This window comes from Ranitomeya imitator, chromosome 6, assembly GCF_032444005.1.
Source record: "Ranitomeya imitator isolate aRanImi1 chromosome 6, aRanImi1.pri, whole genome shotgun sequence".
NCBI lineage: Eukaryota > Metazoa > Chordata > Amphibia > Anura > Dendrobatidae > Ranitomeya > Ranitomeya imitator.
The window spans coordinates 6,964,945-6,979,094 of record NC_091287.1 but is presented as its reverse complement, the minus strand read 5'-3'; the positions used below and the strand labels follow the sequence as shown (position 1 = coordinate 6,979,094).

General features: G+C 45.0%; 1 protein-coding gene across 1 annotated transcript in view; it reads left to right on the top strand.

Annotated features, from left to right (window-relative positions):
- Positions 1–2,690, top strand: part of WNT3A (Wnt family member 3A) — a 220,565-nt gene extending 217,875 nt beyond the window's left edge. The window contains exon 4 of the mRNA XM_069729106.1: positions 24–2,690. Within this exon, the coding sequence (XP_069585207.1) occupies positions 24–503 (480 nt within the window). The 3' untranslated portion in view covers positions 504–2,690. The remainder of the gene's footprint in view (positions 1–23) is intronic.
- The last annotated feature ends 11,460 nt before the right edge of the window (positions 2,691–14,150 follow it).

Here is a 14,150-nt window from a genome sequence, read left to right as displayed (position 1 = left end):
CTTGTTTCATTCTTCTTCTACAGTCTATCACAGATCACAGACATCTTAAGTGCAAGTGTCACGGGCTATCAGGAAGCTGCGAGGTAAAGACATGTTGGTGGTCACAACCTGATTTCAGAATGATTGGAGACTATCTCAAGGACAAGTATGATAGTGCTTCAGAGATGGTCGTGGAGAAGCATCGTGAATCCCGTGGTTGGGTGGAGACGCTTCGACCAAAATATACTTTCTTCAAGCCTCCAAATGAGCGTGATCTCATTTACTATGAGAGCTCTCCTAACTTTTGTGAACCCAACCCTGAGACGGGCTCTTTTGGAACACGAGACAGGATATGCAATGTCACCTCTCATGGAATTGATGGGTGCGATCTCTTATGCTGCGGACGAGGACACAACACGAGGACTGAGAAAAGAAAAGAAAAATGTCATTGCATCTTTCATTGGTGTTGCTACGTCAGCTGTCAAGAATGTGTAAGGGTTTATGATGTCCACACATGCAAATAAGCAAAGATTCATGGATAAGACACTTCTGAACCATCAACTAGAGACTGTTGTCCATCTTGGCTCACTGAGTCCTTTCAATATGACAAAGACCTTTAACTGACTAGTGTCCTACAGCTTCTTGGCAGACCCAAGATGCGCAGGCAGAGTAGCCTTTCACTTAAGTGGAAATATCTTGAAACTCACTGTTGATACACAATGCCGAACAAAGGAAACGTTCTAACATGTTACCATGAAGCGGAACGTAGATGTAATATTGCGTCACTATCTACTTTCAGATGATAGTTTCCGATTGTTAGAGAAGGTTCTGACGGATAAGAGTCTCCGATGTTAACATTCCAGATCCAATTCTTCTACTGTAGCACAAAAACACTGCCTGCATTTTACAATGCAGAATTCATGGAGACAAACATATTCCAAGCTCTAGAAGCATATACAGCATAGATAAATGATGGAGCCACATCTAAGCTGCCATATTTGTATCCAGAATATGACATGACGGTGGGTTTCCCGTGGGCAGGAAATTCTGTTGAGTTGAGATATGTAAGTTTCAGGCAATTAGTTACATAAGAGAGAATACCCAAATCATTGAGTAAAGCCATCAATAGATGTAATCAGGAAATCCCACGAGTCAACATTTTCATGATCGAGGGCATTCATGCAGAAATTTTACTTTCCATCCTTGCAAAATTCATAATCTTGCACTGAAGTTCCCAGATGGTTGTATAGAGAAACCTTGAACGGAGTGTGCAAGAAAATGTTAAATCACGTGTGAAAGTGATCCGACTAAAGAGTTGTCTGACTGCTCGTATAATAATAGCTATGTGAGCAATGGTTAGGATATGGCCGATTGTTACAGAGGGATTTACAATTAAGTGAAACCCTTACAAGCTCAGTTACTTCTCTTGCTATTCTCCTGCCATCAGAGCTGATGAGAAGTGCCCTGACTCTTCTGTTCTGTCCCGATTCTACGACATGTGTGTGTGATCATTGGCCTCTCGGGCAGTGCAAGATGGGCTTCTTATACCGTCGTTTCTGCTCTGAACCTTCCACTGAATACTTGCAATGGACAAACCATTGAAATAATAAGTATTTAGAACTTTCTTGCTATACATTTTGACCAATGTTTAATTGTGGCAAGCCAAAACAAATCCACTCCCTTCAACATCCTGATGAGGAACAGTTTGAGGCGAGAACTAGAGGAAATGGAAGGATCTGGAGGGGAACATTTGGTCGGACTGCAGAAAGCACAGAAAGCACTAATCAAAATGTCTTTTCTTCCCTTAAATGCTGCTATCCACATTTTAATAACTACACAAATATAATTGTTTTCTTTCTATGAAAGAAATTGTTTAGATTATAGTTTCATGTTGTTGTTTTTTTTAAGATAAAAATATGTGAAGTTTTGTACTAATTCATCTTCTGGTAATTTTTGTTTCCGTTTATAGAAAGGTCTTAAATATATTGGAAAACAGGGAGAGCATTAGTAGGAGAGTGCAATAGGCAGCGGGCGCTTGGCTCTTCAAAGGCCACCAAGTTCGTAGTCGCAGAGCAGGGGCGAGTGTCTAGATATGAAATACTGGCCTGACGAAAGATTCGTAGACACCACATCTTGGAGAGAACTAGATTACCTGGGTTCTTCAATGGAAAGAAGTTGTTCTTGATAACGGATGAAAAATGATTTTGGTTCATGGATGAAAATCCAGCTCATTACTCTTGTGATGGCCATGTTGACCACAATTGGTCTTCAGACCGAGTCCTTCACGTGTCTCATCTTCTACTTATCGTAACTATTTTGTTCCAACCATGACTTTGAAGCCAACCTTTCACTGAAGAGCTGTCGCCCTACTTCTTCCAGGATGCGCGTCACAAGTGTAAAATGATGATCCAAAGCTATGTACAATTTAGACCATTACTTTTTTTTTTGTATTTCTTAAGTTGGATGATTTTTTTATGACTATTTATTTTATGAATAAATGTATATATTAGTGAGAGTATATATTTTCAGAGATAACTTGTTGGGACAGTGTTGTCATCGCTTTGCTACTGTTGTTGTGACCTCAAAGTCTTATTCTGGTTCCTACTGACAGCACATTAGTCATGGCGTTATGTTTAATACCATTGTGTTACCTGTAAATTGCTAGATGTGTTAACTCTATATTGATAATAAAACATGCATTAATTTTAAACGATTCCCCAAAGAATTTAGCAATGTTTTTCCTTTACAGACAAAAGCACCCAAAACACCATTTTGTTCTTCACATTAAATAAAATGGGAACTTCAGCCTCTTCCCTTAGAGCATATCTGAGCCAATCATACATGGAACCATCCAGTAGGTATCTACCATGAGGAGACTATCAAAGAGCGAAACAGCAATACACTTATTGGCCACATTGCTAGAGACCTTCACCCTGTGATGCTTTGGGAATATTGGGCCCTGGGGACCGGATGTCAATTACACTTTCCAAAGCTTAGACATACTAATATATTGTGTACAGCCAGGTCCACCTGACCACAAAGATGCTCTAAGGAATTAAGATCTGGGGACTATAAAGACTAATGAAGCAAGGAAAACTTCATGCCTTGTTCCTGAGACCAATACATTATGATACAATCTTGGTAAATTGTGGCACTGACCTTCTAACGCATGCCATGAAGGAAGCAACATGTTCAGCCACAATGTTCAAAGGTCCATCCAAAGGTCCACCATTACTGCAGCTCCACCAGCCAGACAGAAAGATGTAATGTATCCACATGTATCAGAGGAGTCAGGGGGCACCAAAAGACCTTCCCCCACTATTATCGCCGTCCATTAGTCGGATAGAAATGGGTCATCTATCCACTGGTAGCAGAGGAGCCAGTGTGCACCAACTATACTTTACCCACCATTACTTGCATTTCCACCAGCAAGACAGAAAAAGGTGATCTATACACAGATACCAGGGGAGCCAGAGTGCATCAAAAAAATTGTCCCGCTCTTCACCAGCCTGATAGGAAGGGTCATCCATCAATAGGTATCAGAGGAGTCCGAGTAAACCAAGAAAACCTACATTACTGCATTCCCAGACAGACAGAAAAAGGTCATCCATCCTCAGGTATCAGAGGAGTCATGGTGCACCAAAAAAAACCTCCCATCTTTACTGGGCTCCACCAGCAAGACAGAAAAAAGTCCATCTATGCACAGGTATCAGAGGATATCAGAGTGCACCAAAAAACCTCCCCCATAATTACTGCACTCCAACAGCTAGACAGAAAGAAGCCATCTATCCACAGGTATCAGAGTAGTCAGGGTGCACCAAAAAAATCTTCCCCTACTCCACCAGCCAGATAGGAAGGATCATCCATCAAAAGGTATCAGATAAGTCGGAGTAAACCAAGAAACCATCCCCAACATTACTGCATCCCCACCAGCCAGACAGAAAGAGGTCATAGATATAAAGGTATCAGAGAAGTAAGAATGAACCAAGAAAACCTTCTTCACCATTACTGCACATCCACCAGTCAGACAGAAAGAGGCCACCTATCCACACATCGATCATAATTACTGCACTCTACTAGCCAGACAGGAAGGGGTTATCCATCAACGGGTATCAGAGAAGCCAGTGTGCACCAACAAAACCTTCCCCACCATTACTGCATCTCCACCAGGAAAAGGTCATCCATCCACAGAAGCCAGAGAGCACCAAGAAAGCCTTTCTCCAACATTACTCCACCTCAATCCAGGAAGGCGTTATCCATGCACAGGTATTAGAGGAGTCAGGGTGCACTAAGATATCCTTCCCCACTATTACTGCACCACCTACACCTATAGAGTGCCAGGAAAGAGATAGCAAATTCTACTTACCTCTCCTCAACCTGTTCCGTGGCCACCAGCCCTCTGATCAGATTTTCTGTCTCCTTACAGACTGGTCTTTAATTTACTAGGATCCATGTATCCATAGAATGATAGAGGGCCTAGTGAACACAAGGGAGACAGAACAACCCACTGGAGGAACATGTGCATGGAGGGCCAAGGAGAAGTGGCTGTAAGATATATTTTTAACCATTTCCAAGCTGCTTCAATTTTCATCAGATTTATTCCATGCAAATCAAATTTCATCTTTGAATTGAGCAAATTGAACTAGAGGAGTTTCACTCAGCTCTACTATATATTCTCAGGAAACTGTCACTGTTACTTGGCCGACAGCCATTTTTAACTACTGCCTAAGAGTTTATGTGTTTTTATTTGTAAATGTTTGATAAGCCAATGTCAGACACAGTGTCAGACTGAAGAACATTCGGCCCACCAGAGGATTTGATTCTGAGGGCCCACCTTTCTCCCACTGAATAGCCCCATAGCAACTGCAAGGTTTGCACTATGAACTCTCTTGAAGGAGAAGCCAGGGCCCACCGGAGGATTCTCCGGTTCTCTGGTGGGCCAGTTCAACCCTAGTCAGACACTTCTGTCACATCCAGAGCCCTCTAACCACCCACACCATTCCATCCATCCAGGCCATTCTGTCACTGCAGCCCGTTCTGTCCCTCCAGTCCATGCCGCCCCTCTCGGCTGTCCTGTCCTCTTCTTCTAGACTCCTATTATGGTGGCTTGTACGACGGGAAAACTAAGCAATGGGGCATTTACATTCAGATTCTAGTTTACCTAAATGTGAATGAGTTAAAGTGTAGAATCTACACAAACCTTAGCTTCCTAAAAACAGGATAAACTCATTACGACCTGAAGAATATCGCAGTCACCAATTGGTGACCAGAGTCCTATAGACCCCAGGGCAAAATGTGGATCTGACCCTCCACTCCCACCACCCACACGTGGCTCTGATGTCTGGGTCTTGTAGCATTGATAGAATCAATACAAATATAATATATACATGTGACAGAAAAACGGCAATAAGATTATTCTCTAAGTCATTATCCAGTCATATAGTGACCAAATAGCAAGAACTAACCCCCTCATTTTACAGAACAAAACCCAATTTACCACTATTACCATACACAAGGGACAAACACCAACCGACTATGACCAGACCACATATTACCACCACACAGTGACCGAATAATACCGCTATACTGATGAAACTGATCAACTAATAAAAAAGACAACTGGCAAAAAAGCCAGTCCAAAATGTCAATCGCCAGAGATGACAGTTTATAGGTCAAGGTCCATTAATGGTTGTCAATGGCTCTCAGTATCAAACACTGACTAAATAAATTATATAATATATGGATCCGGCATATTGTGTATAACGCCCGAACATGAGACTAAATAAATCGGCAGCTCGCACCATGTGTCTATACAATGATGACAATCCTGGGAACACGGCGAGTAGATAAGATGCCCCTTCAAAGGACGGTGGCGCCCTGGCCAGTGGCGTGGCCAGCAATCTCACGGATGCAGTCCGAATGATACCACTGATCGAGTGACGTCACCACTGCAGGTATGGTGGGCCGGAGAGACCAAAAAGGGAACCTACGTGTTTCGTAAATGGACTATTTCTCCTATCAGGTCAGGGGTCCATGTGGATTGTCCTTCCCTTGTGTTAACCACTCCTAGATCTGGAGTCGTTACACCATAGTCCTGCCCATGGAAGCAGCTCAATGCCAGTAGATGGCTTCTGACTCTACTACCCTAATTACTGAATCTTATAAATAAAGCGCCTCAATAAATCACCTGAAACTAACATCACGTCATTTATAGAACTTCAGGGTCAAAATAAATTTAAATGGGGGAAAAGAATTAAAAAATATATATATATATACTGTATATACAGTGTATCCCTGTAGACTTACAACAACTATCAAAATCTAATCCATTTGATGGTTTGATGGTACAGTGATAACGTAAAAATTCCAGCTTGATTCCATTCTGGAAATTATATTTAAAAACACTGGCATATAAAAGTTTGTGCACCCCTGGTCAAAATGACTGTTATTGTGAATAGCAATTTGAAGATGAAATGATCTGAAAGGCCTAAAGTTACCGATGACACATTTCATTTGTATTTTAGGCAAAAAAAATATTGTCATTTTTCACATTTTAAAAATAACAAAAAGGAAAATGAGTTGATGCAAAAGTTTGGGCACCTGTGGAAATGTGTGTGACCAAGGCTTCGGACCTTAAATAGCCTGACAGGGTTATGGCTTGTTCACGATCATCGTTAGGAAGGGCCAGGTGATGCAAATTTAACAGCTTTATAAAGTCCCAGCCTCCTCTAACATTGTGCCAAAAAACAGCAGCCGTGGGATCTTCCAAGCAGCTGCCTAGTAGAGACGGGAGAACCTTCAAAGGTTTTGTTCAGTTTGGCGAACGTTCCATTGTTCACCGAACATACCCGGACCTCATTGAATTCAATGAGAGGCAAAACCAAACGCACAGACAACACCATCGGGGGTGGGGAGGGCAAGAAGCTGCCAAAACAGCTCAAATTAGGGGCAGACACCAGGAAAAGTGGCATCAACTGACCCAGAGTACTAATAGTATAATTGCGCAGCATGGATGCATGGGACAGGGCCTGGACCAGCATTTCTAGCTGAAACATTGATCAGTAACAGGTGATGAGTGACCGGTGTTGGCCTGGTGCTCGGAGAGCCCTGCCAGATTCAGGCAACACACATGAAGGAGACCCAACTTGGAGTCCAAATATTTCCAAAAATCAGACACCAGCAAAAGTGGCATCAATTGACCCACAGAAGAAATTTGATAATACCAGAGCAGCAAAGAGCCATGGACCATGCATGAGGTATCTGGGCCTGGGCCAGCATTTACAGCTCTGAATTGAAGTTTCAGTGAAGATGAGGTGGTTGAGGGATTGGTGTAGGCTTCCTGTGCCGGGAGCCCTGATACCTCAAACAACAGCTCAAACTGATTTCTGCGCAGTCACACTCAGGTGGCACAAATATCAACTTGACAGACCAATTTCAGGATAGTAACACAGGTAGTTGACAGTAAGTGCAGCCCTGCCGGTCAGGGAACCCTACTGCTACAGGCAACACACATGAAGGAGACCCAACTTGGAGTCCAAACATTTCCAAAAATTATTGACACACACAGTGTCGGACTGGGCCTTCTGGGGCCCACCAGGGGAATGGAGTCTAGGGGCCCACCCTACATTTATATGCAAATATCTGTCATTATAGTGGAGCATCGGCTGTAAAACACTGGCGGCTGCTGCACATCTACCGTGTGCCCCAATAACTGGGATGTATAATTAAGGTAGTTTACATTAATGGGGTTCTTGGTTAAAATAAGTTGTCAGTGATCCATGGGCTCCACAGGATAGGTGATCGCTTAGATCCAACCATTAGAAACTGCACCGATCGGAAGAATGGGGACGTTTTATCCCTGACAGGTCACTTTTATCACTATTTTAAAATGCAGCGGCAGGTGGGATTTCTGACCGCAGCTCCATTCATTCTCTTTGGGGCTTCCAGAAAAAAACAAGTGCAGCCACAGAGTGAATGAATGGCTCAGTGATCTAGTCGGACATGCCACTCCAGTCTAATGGGGATAAAAAGTTCCACATTTTGCTGAATGGGTCCAAGCAGTCAGACCACCACCAATCAATACGTTATCACTTATCCTGTGGAGAGGTGATTACTTTTTTCCACAGGAAACCCCCTGTAAGTGCATCTCCGCCGCTGTGTACAAAGCATTAAAACGCTAATGGAAATAAAGAATCTTCTCCTAATTAATATCAGAGAGAACAAATGACCGCCATACACAACACAATCCTCTATACCAAGACCAATAATACCACATACAGGAAGAAATACCACCACACCATGACCAGACCACACCGCATAGTGACCGAATAATACTACATACAAGGGACAAATACCACCGCACCATGTCAAGACCACATATTACCACCACATAGTGACCGAATAATACTATATACGAGGGACAAATACCGCCACACCATGAGCAGATCACATATTACCACCACACAGTGACCGTATATTATGACATATTAGGGCAGCACGGTTCCGAGGCTAGCACTGCAGCCTTGCAGCACTGGAGTCCTGGGTTCAAATCCCACCAAGGACAACATCTGCAATGAGTTTGTATGTTCTCCCCATGTTTGCATGGGTTTCCTCCGGGTACTCTGGTTTCCTCCCACATTTACAAAGACATACTGCTAGGGAATCTAGATTGTGAGCCCCATCGGGGACAGTGGCAATAATGTCTGTAAAGCGCTGTGAAATTAATAGCGCTATATAAATGAATAAAAATAAATAAAAATAAATATTACCAGCATATAGGGACCACATGATACCACATACAAGGAGAAATACTGCCACGCCGTGACCAGACCACAAATTACCAACAAATAGTGCCTGAATACTACAATACTGATTATGAATACAAACCACAATACTAACAACACTGTTATTACCACCAGTGACAATGTACACAGTACCTCTGTATATAGTGTCAGTGTACAGGTAATACAGTGATTACCAGTGATATTACACACAGTAGCTCTGTATATAGTGTCAGTGTACAGGTAAAACAGTGATCACCAGTGACATTATACACAGGAGCTCTGTATATATTGTATAGTGTACCGGTAATACAGTGATCACCAGCGACATTATACACAGGAGCTCTGTATATAGTGTCAGTGTACAGGTAATACAGTGACCACCAGTGACATTACACACAGGAGCTCTGTATATAGTGTCAGTGTACAGATAATACAGTGATCACCAGTGACATTATACACAGGAGCTCTATATATATTGTATAGTGTACGGGTAATACAGTGATCACCAGTGACATTAAACACAGGAGCTCTGTATATAGTGTCAGTGTACAGCTAATACAGTGACCACCAGTGACATTATACACAGGAGCTCTGTATATAGTGTCAGTGTACAGATAATACAGTGATCACCAGTGACATTATACACAGGAGCTCTATATATATTGTATAGTGTACGGGTAATACAGTGATCACCAGTGACATTAAACACAGGAGCTCTGTATATAGTGTCAGTGTACAGGTAATACAGTGACCACCAGTGACCTTACACACAGGAGCTCTGTATATAGTGTCAGTGTACACATAATACAGTGATCACCAGTGACATTATACAAAGGAGCTCTGTACACAGTATATAGTGTAAGTGTTCAAGCAACACACTGACTCACCGGTGACATCTGTAGTTGAGGTCTTCTTTCTTCATCCAGTGCAGACCGCCATTACTTCTTCCATCAAAGACTCGTCTCTGCAGAAAATAACACAGTTAGCTATAGCTGATCGTTTCCAGAGCACATTCCTCACTATTTTCCTCGACTTCTATACTATGTTAGATGAAAAAAATAAAGACATAGTGCCACCCTGCTCAGTAGCAGGACCCTTTTGTTCTCCCCATGGAAGACAGTAAGATCAAAAGTAAATTACAGCAGTACTAATGTCCCCTGATTGGCCCCTACAGCAATTATGTCCCCATTTGCCACCATAAACCAATAATGTATGTTCCTCATCCTGACCTCAATACAGTAATTATGTCACCCCTTTATTTTATAAGGTGCCAGATCCTTGGTCCCTTTATTTAATGTCTCCATCTTTCCATCTTGGACCCCAATGTCCACCTTAATAAGGTCCCTATCCTGGGCCCCTTCCAGTAATAATGTCCTCATCCTGGGCCCCTTTATTTAATGTACCCTCCCTGGGCCCCTATGTCCGTCCATATGGCCACTACCTTGCCCAACTACAGAGGGGGGGATTCTTCTCACCTTCTTGCGCTCCCCAGCATCCTCTTTTGGCCTCATATTCGACATGGTCGTTACAATGGCTGCCGACTGCAGCTGTGACAGGGCGCTCTGCTCGGTGACAGGCCGCGCGCTGCCGTCACATAGCAGTAACAGTGAAAGGCTGCCGGCTTATCAAAGGCTGCAGGAGTCATTTAACAAGACTGCCATGTGACTTCAACACATGGCCTGTCACAGAGCAGAGCACCCTGTCACAGGAGCAGCCGGCATTCATCTTGATGTGCGTTGTCGCCAGGGTCAGCTCCAGGTTTTCATGGGCCCCTTTAACACATGCCACGATTCCTGATGCACAGATAAAAAAACAGATATAGTACAAAATATAGGCACCATACTGTGCGCCATACAGTATTACGGTCACCTCATAGTCCTCCATACAGTATTATGGTCAACCACATAGTCCTCCATACAGTATTATGGGCACCTCATAGTCCGCCATACAGTATTATGGTCAACACATAGTGTTCCATACAGTATTACGTGCACCTCATAGTCCTCCATACAGTATTATGGTCAACACATAGTGTTCCATACAGTATTACGTGCACCTCATAGTCCTGCATACAGTATTATGGGCAACCACATAGTCCTCCATACAGTATTATGGGCACCTCATAGTCCGCCATACAGTATTATGGTCAACACATAGCGTTCCATACAGTATTACGTGCACTTCATAGTCCTCCATTCAGTATTATGGGCAACCTGTTATGACCTGGTGGTCAGGACAACAATGGACCTGGTGGTTAAGAGCACACGGAATGACCTGATAGTTACTGATAATATAGGACGAGCTCTGGGACGTGGGAACTCTGCTGACCGCAATCCCTAATCCTATCAACCACACTAGAAATAGCCGTGGATTGCTCCTAACGCTCCCTATGCAACTCGGCACAGCCTAAGAAACTAGCTAGCCCTAAAGATAGAAAAATAAAGCCTACCTTGCCTCAGAGAAATTCCCCAAAGGAAAAGGCAGCCCCCCACATATAATGACTGTGAGTAAAGATGAAAATACAAACACAGAGATGAAATAGATTAAGCAAAGTGAGGCCCGACTTACTGAACAGACTGAGGATAGGAAAGGTAGCTTTGCGGTCAGCACAAAAACCTACAAAAAGACCACGCAGAGGGCGCAAAAAGCTCTGCGTCCCAGAGCTTCCAGCAAGCAAGACAACAATCAAAATAGCAAGCTGGACAGAAAAATAGCAAACCAGAGAAAAACAAGCAGTCACTTAGCTTCTGCTGGGAAGACAGGTCACAAGAACGATCCAGGAGTGAACTAGACCAATACTGGAACATTGACAGGTGGCATGGAGCAAAGATCTAAGTGGAGTTAAATAGAGCAGCAGCTAACGAATTAACCTCGTCACCTGTGGAAGGAAACTCAGAAACACCCACAGCCACCAGAGAAAGTCCATGGACAGAACCAGCCGAAGTACCATTCTTGACTACAGGAGGGAGCCCGACAACAGAATTCACAACAGCAACCACATAGTCCTCCATACAGTATTATGGGCAACTCATAGTCCGCCATACATTATTATGGTCAACACATGGTGCTCCATACAGTATTATGGTCAACCACATTGTCCTCCATACAGTATTATGGGCACCTCATAGTCCACCATACAGTATTATGGTCAACCACATAGTCCTCCTTACAGTATTATGGGCACCTCATAGTCCGCCATACAGTATTATGGTCAACACATAGTCCTCCATACAGTATTACGGGCACCTCATAGTCCTCCATACAGCATTATGGGCAACCACATAGTCCTCTATACAGTATTATGGGCACCTCATAGTCCGCCATACAGTATTATGGTCAACACATAGTGCTCCATACAGTATTACGGGCACCTCATAGTCCTCCATACACTATTATTGGCCCCATATAATGCTCCTCCATACAGTATTATTGGCCCCATATAATGCTCCTCCATACAGTATTATGGGAACCTCATAGTCCTCCATATAGTATTATGGGCCCCATGTAATGCTCCTCCATACAGCACATCATGGGCCCCCTGCTCCTACATACAGTATTGTGGGCCCCGTGCTTCTCCACACAATATTATGCCCCCCAGCTCCTCTACACAGTATTATGGGGCCCCCGCTCCTCCACACAGTATTACTCCCCCCCAGCTCCTCCACACAGTATTATGCCCCAGCTCCTCCATACAGTATTATGGGCTCCCCGCTCCTCCACACAGTATTATGCCCCCCCACACAGTATTATGCCCTGCACAGTATTTCCCCCCCAGCTCCTCCACACAGTATTATACCCCCCGCACAGTATTATGCCTACCCCCTGCACAGTATTATTGCCCCCCGCACAGTATTATTGCCCCCCCTGCACAGCATTATGCCCCGCACAGTATTTCCCCCCCTAGCTCCTCCACACAGTATTATGCCCCCGCACAGTATTTCCCCCCCAGCTCCTCCACACAGTATTATGCCCCCGCCACAGTATTATGCCCACCCCCTGCACAGTATTATGCCCCCACACAGTATTATTGCCCCCCCCTGCACAGTATAATGCCCCTGCACAGTATTTCCCCCCCAGCTCCTCCACACAGTATTATGCCCCCGCCACAGTATTATGCCCACCCCCTGCACAGTATTATGCCCCCACACAGTATTATTGCCCCCCCCTGCACAGTATAATGCCCCTGCACAGTATTTCCCCCCCAGCTCCTCCACACAGTATTATGCCCCGGGCCCCGCACAGTATTCCCCCCCAGCTCCTCCACACAGTATTATGCCCCCGCACAGTATTTCCCCCCCCAGCTCCTCTACACAGTATTATGCCCCGCACAGTATTTTCCCCCAGCTCCTCCACACAGTATTATGCCCCCGCACAGTATTATGCCCCGCACAGTATTCCCCCCCAGCTCCTCCACACAGTATTATGCCCCCGCACAGTATTTCCCCCAGCTCCTCCACACAGTATTATGCGCCCCCGCACAGTATTATTGCCCCCTGCACAGTATTATTGCCCCCTGCACAGTATTATGCCCTGCACAGTATTTCCCTCCCCCCCCCCCAGCTCCACACAGTATTATGCCCCGGGCCCTGCACAGTATTTCCCCCCCCCAGCTGCTCCACCCAGTATTAAGCCCCCGCACAGTATTCCCCCCCCCAGCTCCTCCACACAGTATTATGCCCCCGCACAGTATTTCCCCCCCAGCTCCTCCTCACAATATTATGCCCCTGCACAGTATTATGCCCACCCCAGCTCCTCCACACAGTATTATGCCCTCCCTCCCCCTGCACAGTATTTCCCCCCCAGCTCCTCACCACAGTATTATGCCCCCGCACAGTATTTCCCCCCCAGCTCCTCTACACAGTATTATGCCCCCGCACAGTATTTTCCCCCTAGCTCCTCCACACAGTATTATGCCCCCGCACAGTATTATGCCCAGCACAGTATCCCCCCCCAGCTCCTCCACACAGTATTATGCCCCAGCCCCCGCACAGTATTTCCCCCCCCCAGCTCCTCCACACAGTATTATGCACCGCACAGTATTCCCTCCCAGCTCCTCCACACAGTATTATGCCCCTGCACAGTATTTCCCCCCCAGCTCCTCCACACAGTATTATGCCCCGGCCCCCGCACAGTATTTCCCCCCCCCCCAGCTCCTCCACACAGTATTATGCACCGCACAGTATTCCCTCCCAGCTCCTCCACACAGTATTATGCCCCTGCACAGTATTTCCCCCCCAGCTCCTCCACATAGTATTATGCCCCCCCGCACAGTATTTCCACCCCAGCTCCTCCACACAGTATTATGCCCCCGCACAGTATTTCCCCCAGCTCCTCCACACAGTATTATGCCCCCGCACAGTATTATGCCCCGCACAGTATTCCCCCCCA